This window comes from Lagopus leucura, unplaced genomic scaffold, assembly GCF_019238085.1.
Source record: "Lagopus leucura isolate 7727_CA_CO unplaced genomic scaffold, USGS_WTPT01 Super-Scaffold_100001, whole genome shotgun sequence".
Lineage (NCBI taxonomy): Eukaryota > Metazoa > Chordata > Aves > Galliformes > Phasianidae > Lagopus > Lagopus leucura.
The window spans coordinates 64,147,309-64,170,424 of record NW_024962262.1 but is presented as its reverse complement, the minus strand read 5'-3'; the positions used below and the strand labels follow the sequence as shown (position 1 = coordinate 64,170,424).

Sequence of the window (23,116 nt, the reverse complement as noted above, 5' to 3'; positions counted from 1 at the left end):
GAAATGTAACAGAGAATCTAGATATAAGGTGACTAAATCATACTACACAGTACTGAAGTGAATCTTCTTAGTCATGCTGTTACCTATTTCCCTTCCAAACAGCCTACAGGGAATTGTTTCTATAACTCTGATGTCAAACAAAATACCTAAATTTATGCACAAAATTTTAAAAGGAAATATTTAGCTTTAGCCTTCAACAATAATGTGAAAAACTTAGGCTGCAAGTGTGGGTTTTGGTGGCTGGGTTACATTTTGTAGATTCTTTACTTAAATCTCTTAATTTGAGTAGTAACTCCAAAAAAAGTGAAATGAAATGAAATGAAATGAAATGAAATGAAATGAAATGAAATGAAATGCAAGTCAAAGCCCACAAATTCTGTGCAGTAGGCTGATTCAGGCCTGAAAACTTAACCTGAATTAGAGCTTAAATATAAATTCAAATCAGAGATCATAGAAGACTGCGAGTTTTATTTAATTGAAATCTAACAGTGGTGTTATCAGTACCTCCTTTATATGCAGCAAATGATAAAGGAAAGATACAGCAAGAAAAATTACTGGATGAAACTTTTCTCTTTTGCAACATGAGTAGAAGAAAGTTCACAAGATTCCTGCATTCTCTCTTCTTTTACATAAGAATTTTTTTTCTCTTGTAAGCCATCACTATTCTGAAACCTACAGTTAGTCTTATTTAATGCCCTCTGATTCTAGAAGCCTGCAAAATATTGCTTGTATCATCACTTCAAGAGGAAGACCTATATTCCTGATTTGTTTCCAAAGTGTTTTTAAGTGATAATTTTCAAATAACTGGAAAAATTGATGGATGGTAGGAATGGAAAAGGTCACCAAACTCAAGATTAATTAACTAGGCTAGCTGACTAATTAATAATATTTGATCTGCAATAATGTTTATTTTACCATTTGAAGGAGCTTCAGATGTTTCCCAGTCCATAGATTTCATCACAGCTTTCTTCCATCTGGCATAGCGATATTCACTTTCTGAAATTCAGAAATAAACAGAAAAATCTGTTAGTGCCTATGAATTCAAATTTAAGCATTTAAGCTTCAAGGATTACACTATTAGCTTTTCATCCTTTTCCATAATACAATTTTTTTTGCCTCAAATAAGTATTATAAAATATTATTTTGAATGCATTACATTAAAAAAAAATAATAAGCCTTACAACAACCAGAAAAAGAAAAATCATAGTAATGTACAGTAAGGAGAAATAAATTTCAAAAACACTTTTCTGAATGTTCAACAATTAGAAGATGTTCAAGTAAGACAAAATGAAGCAAATGTTATCCATGCAGAAGCCCCTCAGCACTGAAAATACTGTCTTGAAGTAGGAATCCTAGAAGTAATTATAGTCAAAATGGTAGGATAAAATTCTGCACAAGAAGTTAAAAAATAATTGGAAAGACAAAATGTGTTTATCTTGCACATGGATTAATTATGTCAAGTATACTCTTTTTGCTTCTAAAAGCACTTACGAATGATGAAAAAGTTAGCTAAAATAATGATCAGTGTAGGCTTTTTAAAGACAAAATAGGAGTCTCCCACAAGTACTCTGTCCTTCCCAAATCTGTGAAAACACTTAAACTCACAAGAGCTTTAGGAGACATTCTTCTCCATAAAAAAAAACCTTCAAGATTTCTTTGATTTCCTTCCTGAAAGTCAAAAGCCACTAACTAAGAGCCAGGTACTGAACTTCTTTAAAAAACTAAAAAGAGAAAAACCAAAACAGCTCAACCCTGTGGGGATGTATTGTTTTAACCTTTTCCCAGTCCTACCAGTCAAATGCTCTACTAGTCAACCCTAAATAATCGAACCAGCACGTGGAATGCACTTCCCAAAACCGAACGCTACAAAGCTGATCGTTAACATTTGTAAGGATATTTACATATAGCTTTTTATATGGGTATGTCAGAATGCAACAACGAATAACCTGATCTGTTGAACATAAAACAGTTTACAGATTCTTAGAGTATATTCAAAGGTTTTACCCTCTGGGTTGATCTGTGGTTCAAATCGTTCACACGTCACTGCTGTCAAATCTCCAGGATTCAGACTCCAAATTCCAACTCCTTCTGCAGCTCCTGCTGCCATAGCAGCTCCTAGAGCTGTTGTTTCAGGCATTGATGGCTTCACTAAAGTGAATCAGAGAGAAGGCCATGATGTTTTTTAATGAAAGTCAGATGACATCAGAACTAAAGACTTCATATGTATCTATATTTTCTATAACTGCTATATTAGCTTCCCTTACGTTTACCAACTGCAAACATCATTTTATTGCCATTGACATGATTATTAAGTTAGTTTCAACTATGAGTCTTCCAACATGTTGAAATACCTCGTATCACAACTTCCCTCAACACTGAATCATGCAATTGCTCACTTTCATATCATGTGTAAGGCTTCTGACCTCTACCACCAGTTTCTTCAGCATACTTCTGTTAACACTAGGATTATTTTGTTGTTCTTTTCCTCCCTAAAGCAATTACCAGTGGCAAAGTTATCCATTTTGTTCTCACGGTCTAGATGTTTTGGTATTACAAGTGTTTTTATTCAGAACAGGCATCTTAAAAGATGTTACATGCCAGTACTTAATATCCTGTTTGCTTTCCACTGTCACTCTAGAAGAACATTCAACCCCCAGGCTGTAAATCTGTGCCATTCACTGTTTCATGTAGGGAACTCCTTAAAAGCTGATCTTACTGATCATGCCCTTTCAACTGCTAAATTTAGGCACTAATAGTATGGACGCTGTGCACTATATACTACTAAAGGCAAGCTATAACATCTCTATTTAAAAACTTTCCAATACCTTGCTATCACTGAAGTGTCTCACATGCTCATGCATAAAAGCAGAGAAGGTGCAAAGCTCTGACTGATCTCTGTCCAAGATTCTCAAGGTCAGCAGTCAGAGCTAACGATTTCATCAATTTAAAATTTGTCAGATGGTTAGAATTTGGTATGACAACTTCAGAGTTCAATACTATCATAGTGCTATAACATTACAACACGAGATACGAGAGTCTGAGGTGTTCTAGAAGAATGAATCTTGATATAAGATCTAAAAATATTTCTGAAAAGAAAAAAAAATAAGAAGTCCATCACTCGCCACACTGAGAAGAGCAATCTGAATGACCCTCATCAGCCATTATGAATGAATGCTGCTTCCAGCTTTAAAAAGAAAATAGGACTCGTAACTTTATCTTACCTACTGGAATACAGAGGATGTCTGACTGGAGTTGCATGAGAACTTTGTTATTGGTCATTCCTCCATCTACTTGCAACTGACTTAATGGTATCCCACAGTCCTTGTTCATTGCATCTAAAATCTTAAGAGTAATATATGTTAAGATTTAATTGCAGAAAAATCCATGAAATTCTCAGAATGTAAAATACTGATAAGTCAACATTTGCTGCAGTGTTAAGCAGATAATTCTCCTTCCCATATACATAAAGATGGCAAAACAATAGTAATAATGCAGTTTTGTTTCATGTACAGCAAGTGCATTCAATTTACCACTGAAATCCTAATGTAGGATTTGCTTATTTGCTTATTTATTAGCCTTTTGCTTATATGGTCTGAAAAGAACTTTGAAAAGGAGCTGATGATCACCATGAACTTTGTTAAAACTAACAAGGAAGGAAGTCCGCAGCATTATCCTACAATCATCTACATGCAGAATGTTGAGTTTTATATGGTCTTGTAATAGTATTCAATCAAATGGCTGCCTTACATTTTTACTGTTAGAATATCATTCTTGAGAAATGAACTCTGCATTAACTACTGCAGAATGACTTTCTCTTTGTAATTTTTAATTTATTTGATTTAAAAAAAAAAAGCGTGCTTTTCTCAGCTTTAAATGACAAAGCAAAATACATAAACCACAAAAAAAAAGAAACTTCAATGCATGTTACTACTATTCTGTAGTTCACAAGGCACTCAGTTATACAGTCTTTACTGTGAAAGGTCAATCTATTTATATGGAAAAACAAGTGGGTTTGTAAAGCATGAAAAACTATACAGAAGTCAGTTATCTAGTAGATTTTTATCTAGTCCTAGAAAGTAAGTCAGGAAGGAACCAGAAGTATTGACATAAGATATCTAATAGTTAAAAAGAAGGTAAAAGGTCAGTTTTCATTGTGGCAGGAACTGTTTATAGACCTGCACATTACATTTACATTACAAATAACTTGGAAAATAGGATAAACAACAGGTTATGACAGCATGGCAGCTGACAGCACTAAGTAATAATGCTCCTCACCATTTGTTTCCTTCAAGTGTACCATTGTACATTCAGCTACACTGAATTTCACCTGCTTTTCTCTACCATTCAGAACTTCAGCAGTGCCTCATAATCTCAGATTTATGTATACTGTTGGAGGCTCCAACTTTATCAACTAGTGAGACCACATTGAATAATGTGATACACTCAGTAGAGATTAAAAAATGAAAAGAATGCTAGAAATGAGGAGGTGACGAAGGAACAAAACAAATCATGATCATGCTGTTACTATCTCTACTGTAGTGAGATTAGATTAAGAGCAAGGCACCCAGGTAAACTGTGTCTAATGACAGCCGTGTGCACCTCTTAGAAGGAAAAAATTACCTTTTTTTCTATAATGCTTTCTGAGAGAAAAAAAAAATAACAAGGATCATCTGATCACACAAAGGGTCACCTGATTGCACTTTTTGGATAAAAAAGGAAAAGAAACTGGATGGTACAGTAAAAGAAAAACAAAAAAACCCAACCAAATGAATGCAAATTTTGAGTCTTCCTGAAGAATGTGTAAGACTCCTATTTCAAGGGGAACTAAAACAGAATAACCTTGTTTCTGACAAGACAAAGCTAAGAGTGTATTTCTGAAAAATGTATGTTTTATCTCTATCATCATGACATAATTTACTAACATAAGCACTTCCAGAGACCTAATAAGGAACTCCCATATCTGTGAAGTGTTAGGTGTTAATATGTCCAAAGAGTTAACTTCACCTTCAGCCAGAAAGCTTTATTCCCCTCCCTTCTACTACCAGCCACATGCTGTCTCTTGTTGTGACATTTGCTACAATCCTCTGCGAGGCAGCTGAGGTCATTAATCCAGTAAAAAAACAGCTCAGCAAAAGAGGGATAATTTTTTGCTGGAAAGTTCATTGAGCTGTCACGTGAGATGGAATGGATAGGAGGAGGGATAAGGAAAGAGAGGAGCAGACAACGAACTAGGCTATCACTTCAGTTGGCTGTAATTACACTTTGACTTCTACTATCAGAATTAAGTGATATAAACTAAGTTCCTTTCATGACTTTCTGAGGACTCAAAGGGTGTTAGCATAGCTTCAAAAACATCTGCCCTGCTGAAGTCTCTGGCTTTCTTTTTCCATAGGACTATGTCTTACTTTACTCGTTACGAGAGAAATAAGAAGGCTGTTTTCTTCCTCTTACACAGTGTTAGCTGGATATTGTTTTAAAACAAATTATGTTTACATAACACCATCTTAAAAGCATGAAATCATATTAAGGTTTGACTCCTACCCCTTAGAGTCCATGATTTTCATTTTGTCATATACTTTTACAGAACACAAGGAGCATAAATTGATAGTAGATGGTGATAAAAATATATTAATGCTTAGAACATTCTGATATCATGCTTTTTAATTAGGTTCCAGGATTAACTTTGAGTGTGAGATTTAGTTTTGTTTTTGCAGAACGTTGGCAAAGACAATTAGATATGTAGTGAACAGGAAGTGAATATGGATTTCCCTTGATATGTCTGCTGCTCTTGTGTACTGAAAGTAACATCAATCATATCTGTCAGAGCACAGGCTATAGAATGTAGTCTTCTATGATGTAGAACTAATGCTACATTTCAGTTTTGGCACTGCCTTGTCATTTTAAAGTTTGTCTGTTCTGCATCTCATGACATTCACAAAATGTGTTCACCTTATTTTAAGTGTTGAGAAAAACCATAAAAATCATCTACCACCCAACCAGATCATTGTAGCTAAGTTCACAGGAACAATTCTTCAACACAAGTATCATGTAAATTAGCATACAAGTGTGGTATGAAGCACCAGACTTTCAGTAAACCTTTTTAATCCTCTCTCTTTCTGAAGATTTACAGTTAAATATTATCATACTAGTTTACAATGAATTTAACAACTAATTTGCTTTTACCTCTCGTGTTTGGAAGCAGACTGCTTCTAGTGCAGCAAAGGCAATGTGGTTTTTGTTTGTAAACTGGGTAAGGCCACAGATAATGCTGTTGAACAGAGGAAAAAGAAAACCAGCAGTTAGAACATCTTTTCCAGAAAATACTTCAGACTTAGGCCTTTTAATTCACAGCTCATTCAGTTCTGTCATATAAGGACTGCTTTTTAATGTTAAAAAGCTTGTTTCTTTTTAATCTGAGTTCTCTTATCTCTGCAATAAGCTGTTTTCAGTGTTCAGTCAATACAATTCATTGCCATAATTTACAAAATTATTGTCAATGTGCATGCATAAAGGGTGCATATTCATACACACACATACAAATTCAAGTGTTCTTCCCTTAAGTAATGTATGATCTAGGACAACTTCTATTTAAAAAAAAAAGCATCAGTGGTCACTGAAATCTTAATAATTCTCTCATGCTTTCAGTTCTAAAGGAAAAGCCTGGCTGGGTCAATGCTGTGTATTTGGTGCTGGATACATGCAAGAACTGAGATATTAAAGGACATTTTTAGTTACTGCCATTTCAAAAATCAGCTTATAATAGTTAAGAAGCTAAGGACTGTGATCTGAAAAATTGTTAGAATACCTATGTCAGAGCTTTTTTATTCCTTATGTACTAAAAGCACCTAATTTCTAAGAACAGGACTTCCAGGCGTAGGGAACTGGATATTCTTAAAGATCTCTTTTTTCAATTTAGGAAAGTTATTGTATATGTATTATGCTTCTGTGACTTTCATGGCATGGTCTGGTTTCAGCAATAGCACACAAGCTCACAATAGTAGAAAACAACAAACAGAAGGCTACTACTTCAGCTAGTAGATCTAACTAGTACCAGACTGTGAAGTCTTAACAAAAGAAAGGGATTGGGAGGCATTATACTGAAGAGTGTTTCATAGACATAAATCAAAGAGGAAAAGGAGGTGAAATAGGGAACAATTTAGAAGGTTGAATCATTTGATATAGTGAATGCAACAGCTGTGGGAATGCTGTTGCTCAGAAAAATAAATCACCACTAATTTCTTAATTTTCTTCTTTTATTGCCTGACAGTTCGCAGGTATACAGAACCAGAAATGAGTGAAGTAAAAAAAGCTGGCTCTTTCCATGTCGTGAATCATAGAATCATAGAATGGCTGGGTTGAAAAGTACCACAATGATCTTCTAGTTTCAACCCCCTGCTACGTGGAGGGTCCCCATCCAGCAGACCAGGCTGCCCAGAGCCATATCTCTGGCCTTGAATGCCTCCAGGGATGGGGCATCCACAACCTCCTTGGGCAACCTGTTCCAGTGCGTCACCATCCTCTGAGTGAAAACTTCCTCCTAATATCTAATCTAAACTTCCTCTGTCCTAGTTTATGAATGATAAAACTACCCTTGTTGGTCCCTTCCAACTCAGGATATTCTATTACTCTGTGATTCTGTGAACTGTCCTCCAAAAAGCACAACCTTGTCAAAGTGTTTTCCACCCTCCACCCCCTGCTTCGTTTTTAAAATTTTTAGAGGTGGGTGGAAGGGTGATTGGCTGAGTCAGCAAGTCCTTGTTCTTCTATCAGTAGCAGTTGCTGTTTTGAACAGATTAAATACGAAGGAAAAACTGTGGTTGCTTGAAGATGCTATGGAGAATCAAGAAAAAAAAACAAAACCAAACAACAACAATTTCTCATACCTGAAAGGACTAGTGTTAGTATTTGTAAAATAATTACATTTTCCTGCAAATGTGATGCTTATTCAGATCCTTACCCCCTTGCACTGGGTTCCCAGTAAGGTGCATACAGTCCTGAAAATGCTGGCACAAAGTAGCAGCCATAAGAAGTTCCCGCTTCTGCAGCCAGTTTTTCTAATGCACACACAAATAGTCTTTACTTAGCTTTTCACAACGACACCAGCATTTAAACATGACATTCAAAGATATTATTATTTAAAGAGAGAGTATTTATAATATGTTAGGTAGCTACAAAAGCAATCAAGCTGTTACGATTAGAAAATACAACTAACTGGCCATCTCTGCATCTGTAACATGATGTCCAATTGCAACAATATGAACGGAAGATGGGGCATAGGAGGCTCTGGTAAATGTAAAATCAAAAACAAAAATGATTTACTTGACATTCTGACCTAGATTCTTTGCAGTTTTCAAAGGGTATGCTGCAAATAATTCTAACTTCAAAGGTCACACTTGCATTTAAGTCAAGGCAAGCATGTAAAACTGGATCAAGACCAAAGAGAGTTAAGAACTAAATTCCCATTAATTTCAAATGGATTCAGAGTCCTAAATTCTCATCTTAAGTATATAATCACCCGGCCAACTACAAGGAAATGTGAAGTTTCTTACTATCTGAGTAGTAATATCAGATACCTGAACTCCCCAATATTAAAATATGTAATTTTAGAAGTTGTATTAAAGCACTCAGCATGACAAATGAAGTATTGTTAGTGCACAGCTCCTTCCTATAACAAGTAAAGAAAGTATATTTTTTCAGCTTTTGAAAATTTCTTTTGTTTGCACTGATCAAACCACAGCAACAGAGAGGAAAGGTAGGGAAATATAGTCAGAAATTCTTTTTCGAATGATACTTTCATACAGAATCCACTTAAAGGAGTGAAGGGAGGAGGAGAACATTTTCAAGGAAACAGGAAATGATGACAGAGTCCCACAAGATTCTAACAACAAGGACAAGATCAAAGTTCTTGAATCCCTGACCTTTCAGTGGTTTAATGAAACTTACGAAGCCAACAGGTACCACTGTGTTTCAATAGGTGGCTAATTCTAGTGACAGTAGCTTGTATTCTTCTGTATACAAATACAGGTGAGAGTGAGTGTTTCTCATAGAAAAGCAGACTGTTTTACATTTCTGCTTAGTTTTAAGTCCAATCTGAATTTTGTTTTTTTCCCACTTTTCAAAAATATATCAAATTATTAAAAAATTTAATGAATTGCTTTTCAATCATAAATCTCATTGTATCAGTCACTTTGAAACTCATAATGCATATTTTTGATGTTTTCTCCTTTTTCAAGGTTTGGTGGGTTCGTAGTTTCTGTGTTACACACCAGTTTATTTCAGTTCAGCTCAAGCAGAAAAAATCAGCAACACAAATTCTGAAGGAATTATAGCCAAAACAGGCAGCCATTATGGGTATCTGCTCTAGGATTGATTGGGGCTTTCAGTAAATTGGTCTAATGGGAAGTGTCCCTGCCCATGGCAGGAGGGCTGGAACTAAATGATCTTAAAGGTTCCTTGATTCTATGATTATGCACAATTCCTTAGAGTCAACTTTGCAAAGATTTCTACTTCAATGGACATGAATACTTCTGCATCAATTGTTGCAAACTTAGGGCTTCAGATTGTCATGTTTATTACAGCAAAAAATATGTTTATTGGTTCAGGATCTTACTTTGGATTTTGTAACAGGGACTTATATACTCTTGGCTCTGTAAAACTGAAAACTGTACTAATATTGCAAGTTCAGCATCTTACTGAGAATCTGCTTGCTAGGGAAAGTCGACAAAGGTTTTCAATGATGTTAGTGATATGCTGCACGAAATATCAGTGAAAGATATCAATAAATGGGCTGCGCAGCATAATGTATGTATGCATCTTCCAGCTATTCTTTACTTGAATATTTTGAGCTTTCATTCCATAGTAACACAGCCATCAGAACTCAACAACTCATCAAGCAAGTTAAAAAGAACACTTGAAATTAACAGCTCCAAATTGCAAACACTCACCAACTTCCTGTGAAGTTTTAACAATACCTAGATTGTCCCTCAGCCAACGAACAACGGCACCAGCTATTGCAACAGATCCCTGAAAAAAAACAAGATCACTACAATTACATGCAATTTTTCCATGGAGAGGAGTTGCCTAACTTCCTAAGCAATCTTCTGGGCTCCTCTAATTTAGGGACAAAACTAATTAAATAGAAACAGCCAGAGAGACAGAAAGTTTAGTCACTTTCATTTGACAGCAAAATTCCTCTGTTGGCTCAATGTCCCTGAATAGTTCCGTCTTATCAAAGATAAAATTGCATGCCCCCCATTTCACAGTAAAAGCTCATTTGGGCTTCTATACAAGACAGTCTCAAGTCTACTAAACTAAGCTTCAAGTGAAATGGGAACAGCATTATATTCTCACTGTAAGCCATTGCTAAAAGACAACAGGTGTTTTCTAAACAGCTAGCTCTTACAGTTAAAACATATGGGTTTGATTAAAACAAGAGCTTGAATCCCTATTTTCCACTCTAGAAAGTGTCTTAACCGTAAGATTATTCGAGTACGAATGTAGGAGTAGAAAGAACACAGTATCTTCTGTTGAAGACTTTTTTTCAGACAATATCATTAAAGATGATGATGAAGAAAAATGCACATAAGCAAATGTGAGCGTGTGGAAATAAAAGTCACTCTCAAACAAGATCTAAAACAAACCAGACCTCTCACATATATGTACCAAATGAAAATCCCAAAGTTGCCAGAACGTGGCAAATACAACTTCCCACATCCTGGTAACTGTAAGCCACAAATTATTTTCCCAGAGAAGAAAATCCTGTGTGTTGTCTTGGTCTCTTCAACACAGAAAACACAGGCTCTCTTCAAAAGATCAGTGGTAGCAGACAATTCAGGATGCATTTTTAAAAATAACTATTAAATCAAGCCCACAAATCAACAGAGATGGAAGAATAATTCTGTTGAACCCAATGAAGCACTGGTGTCAAACAGATGTTGAGCTGTTCTGTGCTTCAGAGGCAGAGTTTTAGAACTATGAAACTTTAAGTTATAGGTAAAGTCCAATTTTCTACAGATTTTGGATATCCTCAGAGTTGTGTGGAGAACTGAGGAACTAAAGGAACTGGAAATAGGCACCCATGTTTTAGTAGGTAAAAAGAGCTTAATTGTTAGATGTATCTTGTCTCAGAAATTTGGCTCCGATTTTTAAGTTTGAAGTAAAAACCATTAGAATGAAATTAAAAATAGAAGACATCTAGTCATGCTTATTTTTTTTTTTGTCAGAACAGCTAAAACACTCAGTATATTTTCCTTTTTAAACTCCATATTGGTTTGTTTATTTACTTAGAACATTTAAGAAAGACTGTGAAACTGAAAAAAAATGTTTCAGACATTATACCCAGAAATTCAATGTAGAATTATTTTTTTTAGATTAAGTGATCTGGGTTGGAGATAGGATAACCAAAACCACATACAAGCCCTGAGGCGCAAAGCTATAACAGAAAGCCATTTTAATTTCTGTGCAACTGAATGGTTTCACTGGAGATAACAGAAAGATACTAAAAAGCAAAAGTAATCATAATTATGTATCTCTATAGAAAGGAAGAAATTATTTTACTTACTTCTAATGCGTAACAAACAGGTTTGTCTCTGCCCAGTTTGTAAGCTATCGTGGTTAGAAGACCATGGTCAGAAAACACGGACTAAATAGGGTAAGAAGAAAGAAAAAACACAGGCAGAAAATATTTACTTAAGCACATGCAAATGATAAAAAAAAAAAGAGATAAAACTGAGGAAAAAAAAAAAGATATATAGAAAGTTTAAACCAAATAAATTATAGAAACAACTGAGATAAAACCCTTGAAATGCTGTGTTTTAATTTTTCATTTTCATTAGCTGCCCTGGATCTTTCCAGACTTTCTATACCAAATAACTAATAACTAGTACTACAAACAAGTGTGAAAGAATAAAGAATAAAATAGCCAAGACAAAGAATAGAGCATGTAAGTTACACAACACTCAGCATTTTTTGAGTGAATTTAAGAATTATACACAAGGGAAGTGCAAGACACTTACTATGAGAAGTTCACTAGGCAGCTAGGAAATAAGAATCTTACTTAAACACCTTAAACAAACTATTACTTCCTTTTCTTTTCGATTTCAATATGCAATTCAATATTTTCCCTTACCTCCAGCAATACAATTATTGCTAATAAGATTATGATTTATTTATAGTTATACTCAACTATTTAACTGAAGTTTGCTAAAAACAAGTGAAAAATGAAAAAAAAACACAACTGACCTTCTGACCTGTATTGCACAGCAAGAAACATCCTGTCCCATACCTAGCATGAGAGCAAAGAAAAGTTAAAGCTAGGACATTTAAGAGATAAGCAGTTACTGCAGCTCTTGAATTCATTACTTCCCTAGGGAGACACCACATTTTTTCCTCTCGAAATGTATGTTACCATTGATAGATGATGAAACCATTCCAACACAGTTTATTTAAATGCAGCTTGAGGCTGAAAAATCTAGTTCCACACTTCTCTCTCTGATTATTTCTTGGACAGTAATTATCATGGAGCAGACAGAGCTGAAAGCTGAGTCTGAATTCTTCTTTGCTGATTGTGTTTACTTACTTCAGTTTAAGCTGATTATGAAAGCCACTTTATAAACTAAATATTTCACAACATTGAGTTCAAACTTTTGAAGATGAAAATACAACAAACTTTGCTCCTGTCACAAAGATTGCTTTTTTTAAAAAACACATTCAACTTCTAAAAATTGCACGCATCTCATTTGAAGCACTACATGTATATGTGCTCCCAAACATACAAAAACATAGTTTAGTAGCCTCATACTCTGTGTTCATTTATTCTAACTAATTAAGAATTCATTTTTATTTAATAGTCTGAAAATCCAAGGCTTATAAATATTAACGAAAAAGTCTTCAGTTATATTTGTAGAATAAAAAGGATAAAGTAATATCACAAATCAGCTAGAAATCTCATCTGATACTTAGCTTTCGGAAGATATTTTTCCAAACATCTCTTATTTTATCAAAATATTTTTTATAAAAATACTTTGTGAAAAAATTGCTCAAAAGCATGTTTGTTTTAAAAAAATACAAAGCTACTAACTTTGATTTGTGCATAAGTGTAAAAGATAACTTGAAGGTTAATTAGCAACAAGTATAAATTAATGTGTAATTAAATCTGTGAAAGTCCAATGCTTTTCCTCAAATAAATATCTGATTACACCACTTGCCTGATTTAACTGATCAGCTATTTTAAACAAGGGAAAATAAGATGCTGAGAACTAGGAAAAAAATCAGATTTAAAATTCTCCATGACCAATACACAGAACCAAAGCTAAGCACTGTAACTTAGATGAACATTTCCTATCTAGCAGTAGTGTGTGGTTTTTGTCATTGAAATCTATGCACACTGCCTGTATTTGTTTAACTTTAGATCACACTATTTAAATAGCAACTACTTAGCTCTGTGTTTTGATGTATTTTAAAATTAAAAACCTTCTTTCACACAGAGATATTTCCTCACAGTGACTTTGTTCCAAACTGCACATCACAAACTATTTTACTTTAATATCTTCAATATTTTATTCAAAACTCAGGACACCGTTTAATTTCTGGATCAACACAGTTGAAAGGTAGAGCTGTAGTTATGTGGTAACTACAAAAGTATTTGGCAGTTAGCTCAGAAGAGAACATAATACTAAATTTAAAACAGAGCAGCAACCTACTGTTTATCTCACAACATTCATCATAACCTACGTGTTTTTTGCCTGCCCATCTTGGAAGCACATTTGCCCAACAAGAGCAGCAGACTGGTCACCCAAGCACTGAAAAAAAGAATTTTTTTTTTTAGCAAATGTCTTCATATGAATCACATTCACCAACAAGTAACATGAACAGATATATTTAACCATAGCTCAAACCTATTAGGAACACACAGCTAATTGAAAGTGAGGAAAAACCTGTATAGATAATCCTCTTTTCTCTGTAAGAACTGCAAATAAAATGTGTCATGATGCTTATGGTAAACTAAAAATTATTTCATGCATGTTGTGGAAAAAAAGATGAGAATCTGCCTCAAATTTTTGGATTATGTATATACGGAATCCCTTTTACATATAAAGCAGAGCTTGGTTCTATTTTGTAATGCTATTCATTTCCTTAGAGAGTCTCAGTTTTGAACGTAACTACACATAAGCGTTAGAGTTGACAGCTGTATTTCCACAGCCAGATCTTCTTCAGTATAAATTCCACTTCAAAATTTATTTCCTGTTAAACATGAAGCTAAAACACTTGGAAACCAACAACATTTTTGTAGCAAGATTCATTCTTCTTAAAAATTTTTGCAGTGAAGTTATGTCTCGCAACAAAATTGTTTTAAAGTTGACTTACCCCAGAAATTGGTACACCTGTCAAAGCTCCAGATTTCTGAGTCATAAAAAGAGAAAGAAAAGCTCCAGATCAGCTTTCCATTAATACAGTTTCAGGCAATCAAAAAGAAGCTAAACTTGTATTTGACTCGGGAGATAAAAATTTGCATGCATAAGGAAATAGATGAAGTCATACAAAAATGGATAGCCACTAATGCTGTAGAAGTTGGCTTCAAAGTATGTATTTTTTACTATTGCAATTCTATTAAAAATCTCTACTAAGAGACAGAAAATGGATGTAAGATATTGATAAGGGAGACAACATCCTGGAGAAAAATACTTCTTCTAGGAGAAACTTTTTTTCTAGGAATTTGTTGAATGTAGCATGAAGTGAAGAACTACAGCTACAACACATAAAGACAGATTTCTGGGAGGAAACAGAACAAAATAACACGTGAGAGAAGTAAGAAGGGAAAAAAATTGAGTAAATTCTGTTAAGTTATATATATGAAAAGCGGAGATTCATAACATAGAGTCTCTACTACTTACTGCTTAAAATTAACTACATCTTAGTTAATACAAAGAATATAGAGGTAAATGAAACCCAGAGCTTTCTTCTTTTTATATCACTATAAATAGAAATGCATTGTGCTTGGTTTAAAGTCAGTGAAAGAAAAAAAAGTAAGGAGGCTTTCATGCCTAAAGGGTCAAATAAACAATATGATTGAGCAGAGTTGCACATTGGACTTATGCAGCTCATTAGGGTAGGAAATAGGGCAGGAAAGAGTCACATGAACTATATGGCTGAGTTGCACACTGGACTTCAGCTTCACGCAGCTCATTCCTAAAATAGAGTAGGAATTTTACAGGTACACTTGATGTCATCTCAACAGTTCTTAATACATATGTTTTTGAAAAGACAGTGTACAGAAGACAAGGTGCAGTGTAACATGCAGTCTGTGTCAAATTTTAAATGCGGAAGTGTAACAGTAAAGTGAATAGAAAAAAAGTAGTTGTTATGCAAAGACAGATGCCTGACTTTAAGATACAGCATTTCAAGTGGATTAGAACCTCTTCCAAACACTACCACATAGCTTTTCAGTTGCATTCTCGCAGTAGGTATCATAATAAATATATATCTTGACAACATTTATCTCTGTCTTTAATTTTTTTTCTTTATAGAACTGTAAAAATGAATTTTCAGTGAAGCCATGCAAGTGCATTTCCAATCTGATTTTTTTCTATTCACACTTAATTTAACTGGATTGAAGGTAATTCACTTTAAAAATGCACTAAAAACCCCAGTGTAATTCAGTATAACTCTTATTAGACAACAGATCTATTTTTTACTTCAATATGAAAATAAATATTCAGCAGCTCGCAAACTAAAGCACACACATACATAAGCAGTATATTTTCGATTTTTATATATTTTATATTTAATATTTGTATATTTAATATTTTGTATTTTAGAAACAATTTTGTTGTGAACGCTCATTGCCATATCTCAAATCTGGAAATACTTGCAAGTTTATTGGACTAGAAAGTGTGCTTTTACTAATCCTAAAATCAATGGAAATGCATAGCATATAAACAGAGTGGATAACATACAGGTGGTGAGCCTAATAGAAGCCTTTACTCACCAGGCTAGGACAGATTTTCTAGTCAGCAAAAGGAAGAAAAGAAAAAAAAAAGTGGGAAGAAAGGGGAAAAGAAACACAAGTACAAATTTAAACTGACCAGCTATTCTGCTTCAGGTGCCACAATGTAGTATCTCATCTCTTATTACCTTACTGCCTAGAAGTATTTTGTTTGCTCCACTCATTCAGCTTAATTACAACTCACACTTATCTGATGTTTCAAATTAGTGAAATTCAGTAATGATTTCCAGCAGCATCTTTAATGACATATTAGTAAAATTATTTACGTTTCAGGCAAGTGGGATTTACATTTTAAATAAAAATATTTTAGTTTGTCCTAATTAGAAAATGCTTGGACGTCCTTAGAAAACAACGGTGTGAAATGCCAGGAAAAAATAAAGAAATCACAATATCCAGTTTATCCTATTTTAAGGATATTCTTATTTTAGGAATAAATTATCTGTCACTTTAACAGAAGAGTAACTGCTACATCATATTAAATCTGAAATCTCAGGCCCATGACAAAAATCCATTTTTAACTCCTAAATAAACTTCACATTAAAAAAAGCTCATTACTTTTGATCTACTAATTATACTTTGCATTCTGAAAGGTAGTTTCCACAGTACTTGTCAACAAAAATCAAATTTTGCTGCTTATCAAAAACCTCTGCCATTTGTTTTGTCTATTTGACACTTAACATCTGGCAGATATTTACCTTCATATAATATCTTACAGCAGGACATATTGACATACTAGTCATAAATCAAACAATATTAGTCCAGAGAAAGCCACTAGTTCGAATGAAAATTCTCTCAATTGTTATTAACATATTTTTACAAGATAAACACACATGCACAAACATACCATCAGGCCATAAATCTCAGATGAGCTTCGTACTTTTGGAAGTATTTCCATAGGAATATCAAAGAATCTGAGCACAATACAAAATAAGGTATAGATATGGTCAGTGCTAAATCAGGAAGGATTTTGTATTTATTTTCTTAAATAAGTTTAAGGTATAAGGAAATAAAATATAAAGGGGACTTAAATATCTAGGATTTCATGCATATGTTTCTCTATTTCTCATAAATGTGACACTGAACTAGAAAGTAAAACAGAACATATTTGGGTATTTTGAAGACACATCTAACTCTTCCATATGAGAAGTCATTCCTCTTCCAACACTACATTTATAATATAGTGATTAAATTTAAACTCAAAATAGAAACACTATAATTGCAACTGAAATTAATGAAAAAACAAACTATTAAATTGAATTGTTTTCATGAAATAGTCTTCTACCCACAGAAAAATTCAAGGCTCTGCTGTTTAAAATTGCTTGTAATTTGGACATTTGGTTAATAATGAATCTTACATATTAACAGTAAATACATCAGTAATTGCTGATTATTATCTAGATAAGAAATTCTTACTATTGAGTGTTTTTTAACACATCACTTACAGAATCCACTTAAATAACATTATTACTATAAAATGAGCTTACTGGCAGAGCTCAGGATCCCAGTCCAAGGAATGAATGTTGAACAACATCGTTCTACTGGCATTAGTTACATCTGTACAGTGAACACCTCCATTCTTCCCACCCGTCAAACACTGAATTAAAAAAAAAAATAATAAAATCAACAGTATTTAGCATGAGAAGGTACAAGTTTACTACAACAAATTACAAACAAAATCTAAATTCACACAGCTTTCAGCTTGGGAGTGGGAACACCGATGTTTCTGCAACAACTAAAACCAGATACAGTAGAATAAAGGCATGGGAAAGATAGTAAGGGTACAGAAATATCTCCTAGATTCTTATTTTACAGAAGTGGCTAATACATCTTTCTAAAGTTCAAGTTTGTAAGTATCAGTAAGTATCAGTGCTCCTGCTGGGATCCCAAGCCCCTGCCTATAAGTTCTGCTACAAACTACACAGGCTTTGATCAGCAAGTGAACTTGCAGAACTTCTGTAGGATGCAAAAAAATCCTTTTTTTCTATATAAAGAAGACTATGCAGTTGATCAGAAGATGACTGTATGTTGTTACAAGCAGTCAGTAAATATTAAAAATTTTGTTTTGTTTACAACTCCAGGAGAAAATTTTTTTAGTAGGAACTTGCATACAGGAAACTGAAATCCATTTTTAGAAGAGTGATAATAAACTCACAAATACATACCCATATAAGCCACGAATCAATAGTTCCAAACATTGCTCTTCCATCATCAACTGCTTGCCTAATCTCTTCCACATTATCCAAAAGCCACCGAAGTTTCACTGCACTGAAGTAGGTGCTAAGTGGAAGACCAGTCCTAAACTGCAAAATAAAAAACATAAATTGAAAAAAGAAAAAAAAAATGAACATAATGCAGAGATATTTTCCACAACTACTGTTGCTAAATATAAAAAGAACCTTCGTAAATGAAATACTCAACACCCAAAACTCAGAGAAAATACAAACTTTTTGTTAAAATAAATAGTAAGCTTTCAATAAGCAAGTCTGAAAATATGAAACCCAAAGAACTACTGCATAATGGGCAAAGATCAAAGCTGCACAAAATCCAGGCCAAAAATCCTTCATGTGGAAACAGTTGCTAGCAGAAATCCAGAGTTATCTAGGATATCTCAATATGACCAGACAGAAAGTGTTGACAAAGACGAGCAGCACGCTACACAAAAGACAGAATTTGTATTCTACTTGAACTTAGAAGCAAGTAAATTTATATACTCTCCACATTTGTTTGCTGGCTGTAAGAAGACATATAAAATATTTTATATAATCAGTCAAGGAAAATGTAAATAGAAGAATTATGATACTATTCTGCAAGCATTTATTTTCAAACTTTGATATATACTCTTATTAGAATTTTTATTAGTAATTTATTTTTATTAATAATTTATTAATATTTATATATTATATTATTGTATTATATATTATTATATATAATATAATATAATATATTATGTATAATTTTTATTATTATTATTTTATTTATTTTATATATTTTATTATATATTATATAATATTTATATAAGAAGCAATATTATTGCTTCTTATAAAATATCTTTGCAGTTCTCAGATTGGTTGCAAATGAGTTCAATACTACAACATATGATGAGAAATGATAATGAAATATTTAATATCAATAAATGATTTTTGAACTTTTTTTTTTCCTACTTGCTCTTACTTTTTAGAGGAATATTTAGTTATTAGACAGGAAGCACGTAATGAAGTCTCACAATTGCCCATCTAACTTCTCTACTGAAATATTTAAGGTGTATTACCAATTTACTTGAGGAAAATAAATATTTTCCAGTCTCAGACTGGTGTATAGTAAATGCATTATGTACATTTTTTATTATTTGAAAAGCTGGAAGCTAGGACTGACTGACTTTGTTTTAGGGAATTTTTCAAGAAATACCTCATGACACTATATAATATCTACTATAACAGTAAGAGTTGAGCTATTATTTAATATTCTGTAATCTCTCTTACCTTAAAAAAGGATTTGTTATTTCCAGGAATTCTCTTAAGAAGCCTTTCAACTGTTGACTGAGTTCTTAGGTCAAGCCACACTAGAAACATGAATAAAATAAATTAATCAAATGATCTATTACAACAACAGTGACATGAGTAAGATGTTTTCACAAAACTCGAGTATTTGCCAGTAAATTCCTATCTTTATTCCTTTTATTTTTTTTTTTTTAATACGGAATTAATATTACATTGCCATTGTATTTTTAAAGTATAGTTGTAAAAAGAAAAAAAAAAAGATTGGATAAACTCATTCAGTTTAGAAGAACTCATGATTTGCAATATCAGACATGATTTTCCACATAATAGAACACATATTTTTCTCTGCTAGAGCACAAGTGAATGACTAATACTACTTCACTTATAGCAGATGAATACTATCAAATTAGAGGATTAAAACAAACAGTAGGTTGATTATTTACTGTAATTATGAAACTTTGAACTAAAGTGCTATGCCAGAGTTATCATGGTAGAGCTTACAATAAAGCTGTAAATAAAATGCATTTAAACACATCAAAGTCCTAGTCTTTCAGTAGTACAATGCTAAATTGCCTAGCATTTGACATAGGCTGAGTGAACAAATCTAGATAATCACAATTTCTCAGCAAGCATAAGCAGAAAAGCCAAGAAAAGTAAAAAATACAACTCCAAATCATTAAGTACTCTTTTAAACTCAAAAAATATTTACTTTAAAGTTAAATCCCAAGAATCCTGACCATTTAGTAAGCTCCTTCATTTCAAATGAAGTGGCTTTGCATACGTCAGGGCTTCAAGGCATGCTAAGATGTCCAAAACCCTTCAGGAACTTTGCTTTTTGTTAAAAGCTTATTAGGTGTTTTATTAAGTTATTAGGTAATAGTTGTAACAGAATGTGGCACTTGTGTATACAAACATGCAGCTAATGATGGATCTCAAACACTCAAAAGAAGTTAGTAGGCCAGGCCGCAATGAGATGCGCACAGAACTAGGAAAGCATTTTTTCTACAACACACTCACTTTACATTATTACAAGTCCAAAAAGTATAGTAGTTACCAATAGCGTTATAAAGAGGTTCTCCAGTCGTCTTGTCCCAAACCACTGTTGTTTCCCTCTGGTTGCTAACTCCAATGGCTTCAGGACAAAATAGAAAGAAGTATCCTTTTCAGAGGGTTTATTTTCCACTTTTTGGGGGTGTGGGAGGGAAAGGAGAGGTGGAGATGAGGGTGGAACATGTAAGGAGAAGAGGCAAGTAAATGGGAAATAAAATGCTTCCAACTTTTTCACATTACAATCTAGAAAGATTACTTCTAAAAATTGAGCATTCATCTTTTACAGTGCTCTAAATCCTTTTTATTTTTCCACAAATTAGGACAACATGAACACTGACAGTAAACTAGTTTTCACCAATAATACTTGAACAGTTTATCTTTCAGAATTTCCTCATTCATTGCTCGTCTGTGATTTTGCAAGATTACGTAAGTCTATTCTTGTAGATTTTGCCTTACTAACATACATGAACAATATCTTTTCTTATCATTCCTCCCAAACAAACTACTCTCAATATTTTCTTTGAGTCTAGGGCAAGCCGCCACCTTTCTCTTTATTGACTTAAAAAATAGAGAATCTGACTTGCTCAACTATGAGCATGTTAAAGCCACCAGTTTCCTCTTGGAATACCTTTTATGTTAGTGACGTCTATGTTCAGTTGCTGCAGTTTCTCACAGGTTCTTTCCACACATTCATGGACTGACTTTAAGATTTCCTTTGGATCTTGTTCCACCCATCTATAACAAACAGAAAATATCAGTTAATAAAACAAAAAATGCAAGTCAAAAAGTTACATTTAGAGAGAGAAAAAAAAAAAATGAATTCTGAACTAATATCAGCTGAGCATTTTGTCACAACCACAGCTATGGATATGTTTTACATATCCATAAAACGTTTAATACATTTCAAAGCCTTTTTAAAGAGTAAATGGTATTTCATAGCAAAACTGTCTGCAGAAAACAATAATTCTCTTCTACCTCAGGCAGAGGCCTTAGGGGCAAATGATAGACATGTCAAGAGCAAACAAACAAAACACATCTCAGAGAACAAACTAAACAATCTCTATGAACTAAGCAGAAGAATATGATTAAACTGTAAAAATAGGTAGCTTAACCTCTTTAAACAAGACTGCAAGAGAATTGGCCAGAATGAAAAACTAAGTCTCTTTACTTTTCACAACTCATAACTCATATTGATGCCCCATGTATTTATTTTACGTCATGTTTCCTACCACAAAGTCATTTATAGCAGATACTCTTTTCTCAGTAGTTATTAATCAACTTAAGTTTTGGTCATGCCTACATGGCAGTATATACAGTCTATCAAAATGTACACAAATGAATAAAAAGCTACAGAAAATTCATACCCTTCCTTAGGGAATTTCTGCTGTATCTCAACTTGATGGTGACTCAGAAGCTCTGCTGTTTTTGCATTAAATACCTGCAAATAAATTACACAATTGGATTTTCTATGAACACAGAGGTTTAAACAACAATAAATGCATTATTTGGAATAAATATAGTTAAATCATAATTGATAGTTATTATCTCATCTATCATTAACAAAACCAACCAACCAAACAAACAAAAAACCCAGACAAACAACCAAATATCCATAAACTGAGTTCAGATGTGTGAATTCGTGCAATTAAGGAGCAAAGAATATTTTGGTAAGCTTTGCTGTCAATTATGGGAAATAACCATATTCTTTTCTTGAGGAGGTTTTAGAAGTTAAACTAATGACATATATTAGAATACACTTCTCAGTCAGTATAGTACCAAACGCTAGTGATAACAACTTTTCTTTGGCTCCTGCTCTGTTACTCTGATGCCACAGATATGGCAAAAGGAGAGATTGCTATCATCATGTCACTTTCAGGAAAAGTGACAACTTTTAAGAGACAGGTAATCACATCCAGTTTAGAGCCAGTAGAAGGGACCCAATTGTGAAAAATGAATAAGCACCTCGACAGAAACCTACTTGTTTCAGTGCAAATTGCATATACAGAGCTCACAAACAATCTGAGAAGAAAAAAAAATGACTGCAGCAACACAATGCATTAAAAAGGAGAAGATTACGCAGAAGGGTGACTTAGATTTGGATACATTGCAATAGATGAAAGAGAGAAGAGAACCCTGAGTGCTATTATTATAATAGCCATTCTTTAGGAAACATGAAATGGAGTTTCTGCCTTGCAGTAGAAACTGAAACAGAAGACACGTTAACTTTCATTAACAGTGGCCTGATTCTGAAAGTAATCTACTGTGCCAAGCCAAAATGACACCAAGTAAAACATTCAACTTGATTGTATAATGAATAACTGACAGGTCAACAACAGTGTTCCTAGGAAAATAGTTCTTTCTCACTAACACCATTCAGAACCTTTTGTCTAAAGAACATTCAGAAACCTGGGAAATAAAATCTAACCAGAAAATCAGGTCAACTGGAGAACATGGCAGCAGGACACCACCCTATCTTTTCCCAGTAAGCAAACAGCAGGATTAGATTTAGACAATTCCTCTCATACTCAAGGTATAAAATTCAGTTATACCCTTCCCTAAGATAGGA

General features: G+C 33.6%; 1 protein-coding gene across 6 annotated transcripts in view; it reads right to left on the bottom strand.

Moving 5' to 3' along the window:
• Positions 1-23,116, bottom strand: part of GK (glycerol kinase) — a 38,132-nt gene that overhangs the window by 6,117 nt on the left and 8,899 nt on the right. For 4 of the 6 annotated variants that reach the window (XM_042867197.1, XM_042867199.1, XM_042867201.1 and 1 more), the window contains exons 2-19: positions 21,915-21,988; positions 21,179-21,285; positions 20,555-20,632; positions 19,483-19,562; positions 18,166-18,303; positions 17,488-17,597; positions 16,848-16,914; positions 15,986-16,003; positions 14,365-14,400; positions 13,732-13,799; positions 12,241-12,283; positions 11,561-11,641; positions 9,945-10,023; positions 7,958-8,054; positions 6,184-6,268; positions 3,222-3,342; positions 2,005-2,148; positions 916-996 (exon numbers count right to left, since the gene is read on the bottom strand). In XM_042867197.1, the coding sequence (XP_042723131.1) occupies positions 916-996; positions 2,005-2,148; positions 3,222-3,342; positions 6,184-6,268; positions 7,958-8,054; positions 9,945-10,023; positions 11,561-11,641; positions 12,241-12,283; positions 13,732-13,799; positions 14,365-14,400; positions 15,986-16,003; positions 16,848-16,914; positions 17,488-17,597; positions 18,166-18,303; positions 19,483-19,562; positions 20,555-20,632; positions 21,179-21,285; positions 21,915-21,988 (1,507 nt within the window). The remainder of the gene's footprint in view (positions 1-915; positions 997-2,004; positions 2,149-3,221; positions 3,343-6,183; positions 6,269-7,957; positions 8,055-9,944; positions 10,024-11,560; positions 11,642-12,240; positions 12,284-13,731; positions 13,800-14,364; positions 14,401-15,985; positions 16,004-16,847; positions 16,915-17,487; positions 17,598-18,165; positions 18,304-19,482; positions 19,563-20,554; positions 20,633-21,178; positions 21,286-21,914; positions 21,989-23,116) is intronic. The other 2 variants (XM_042867198.1, XM_042867200.1) reach the window with 1 other exon arrangement.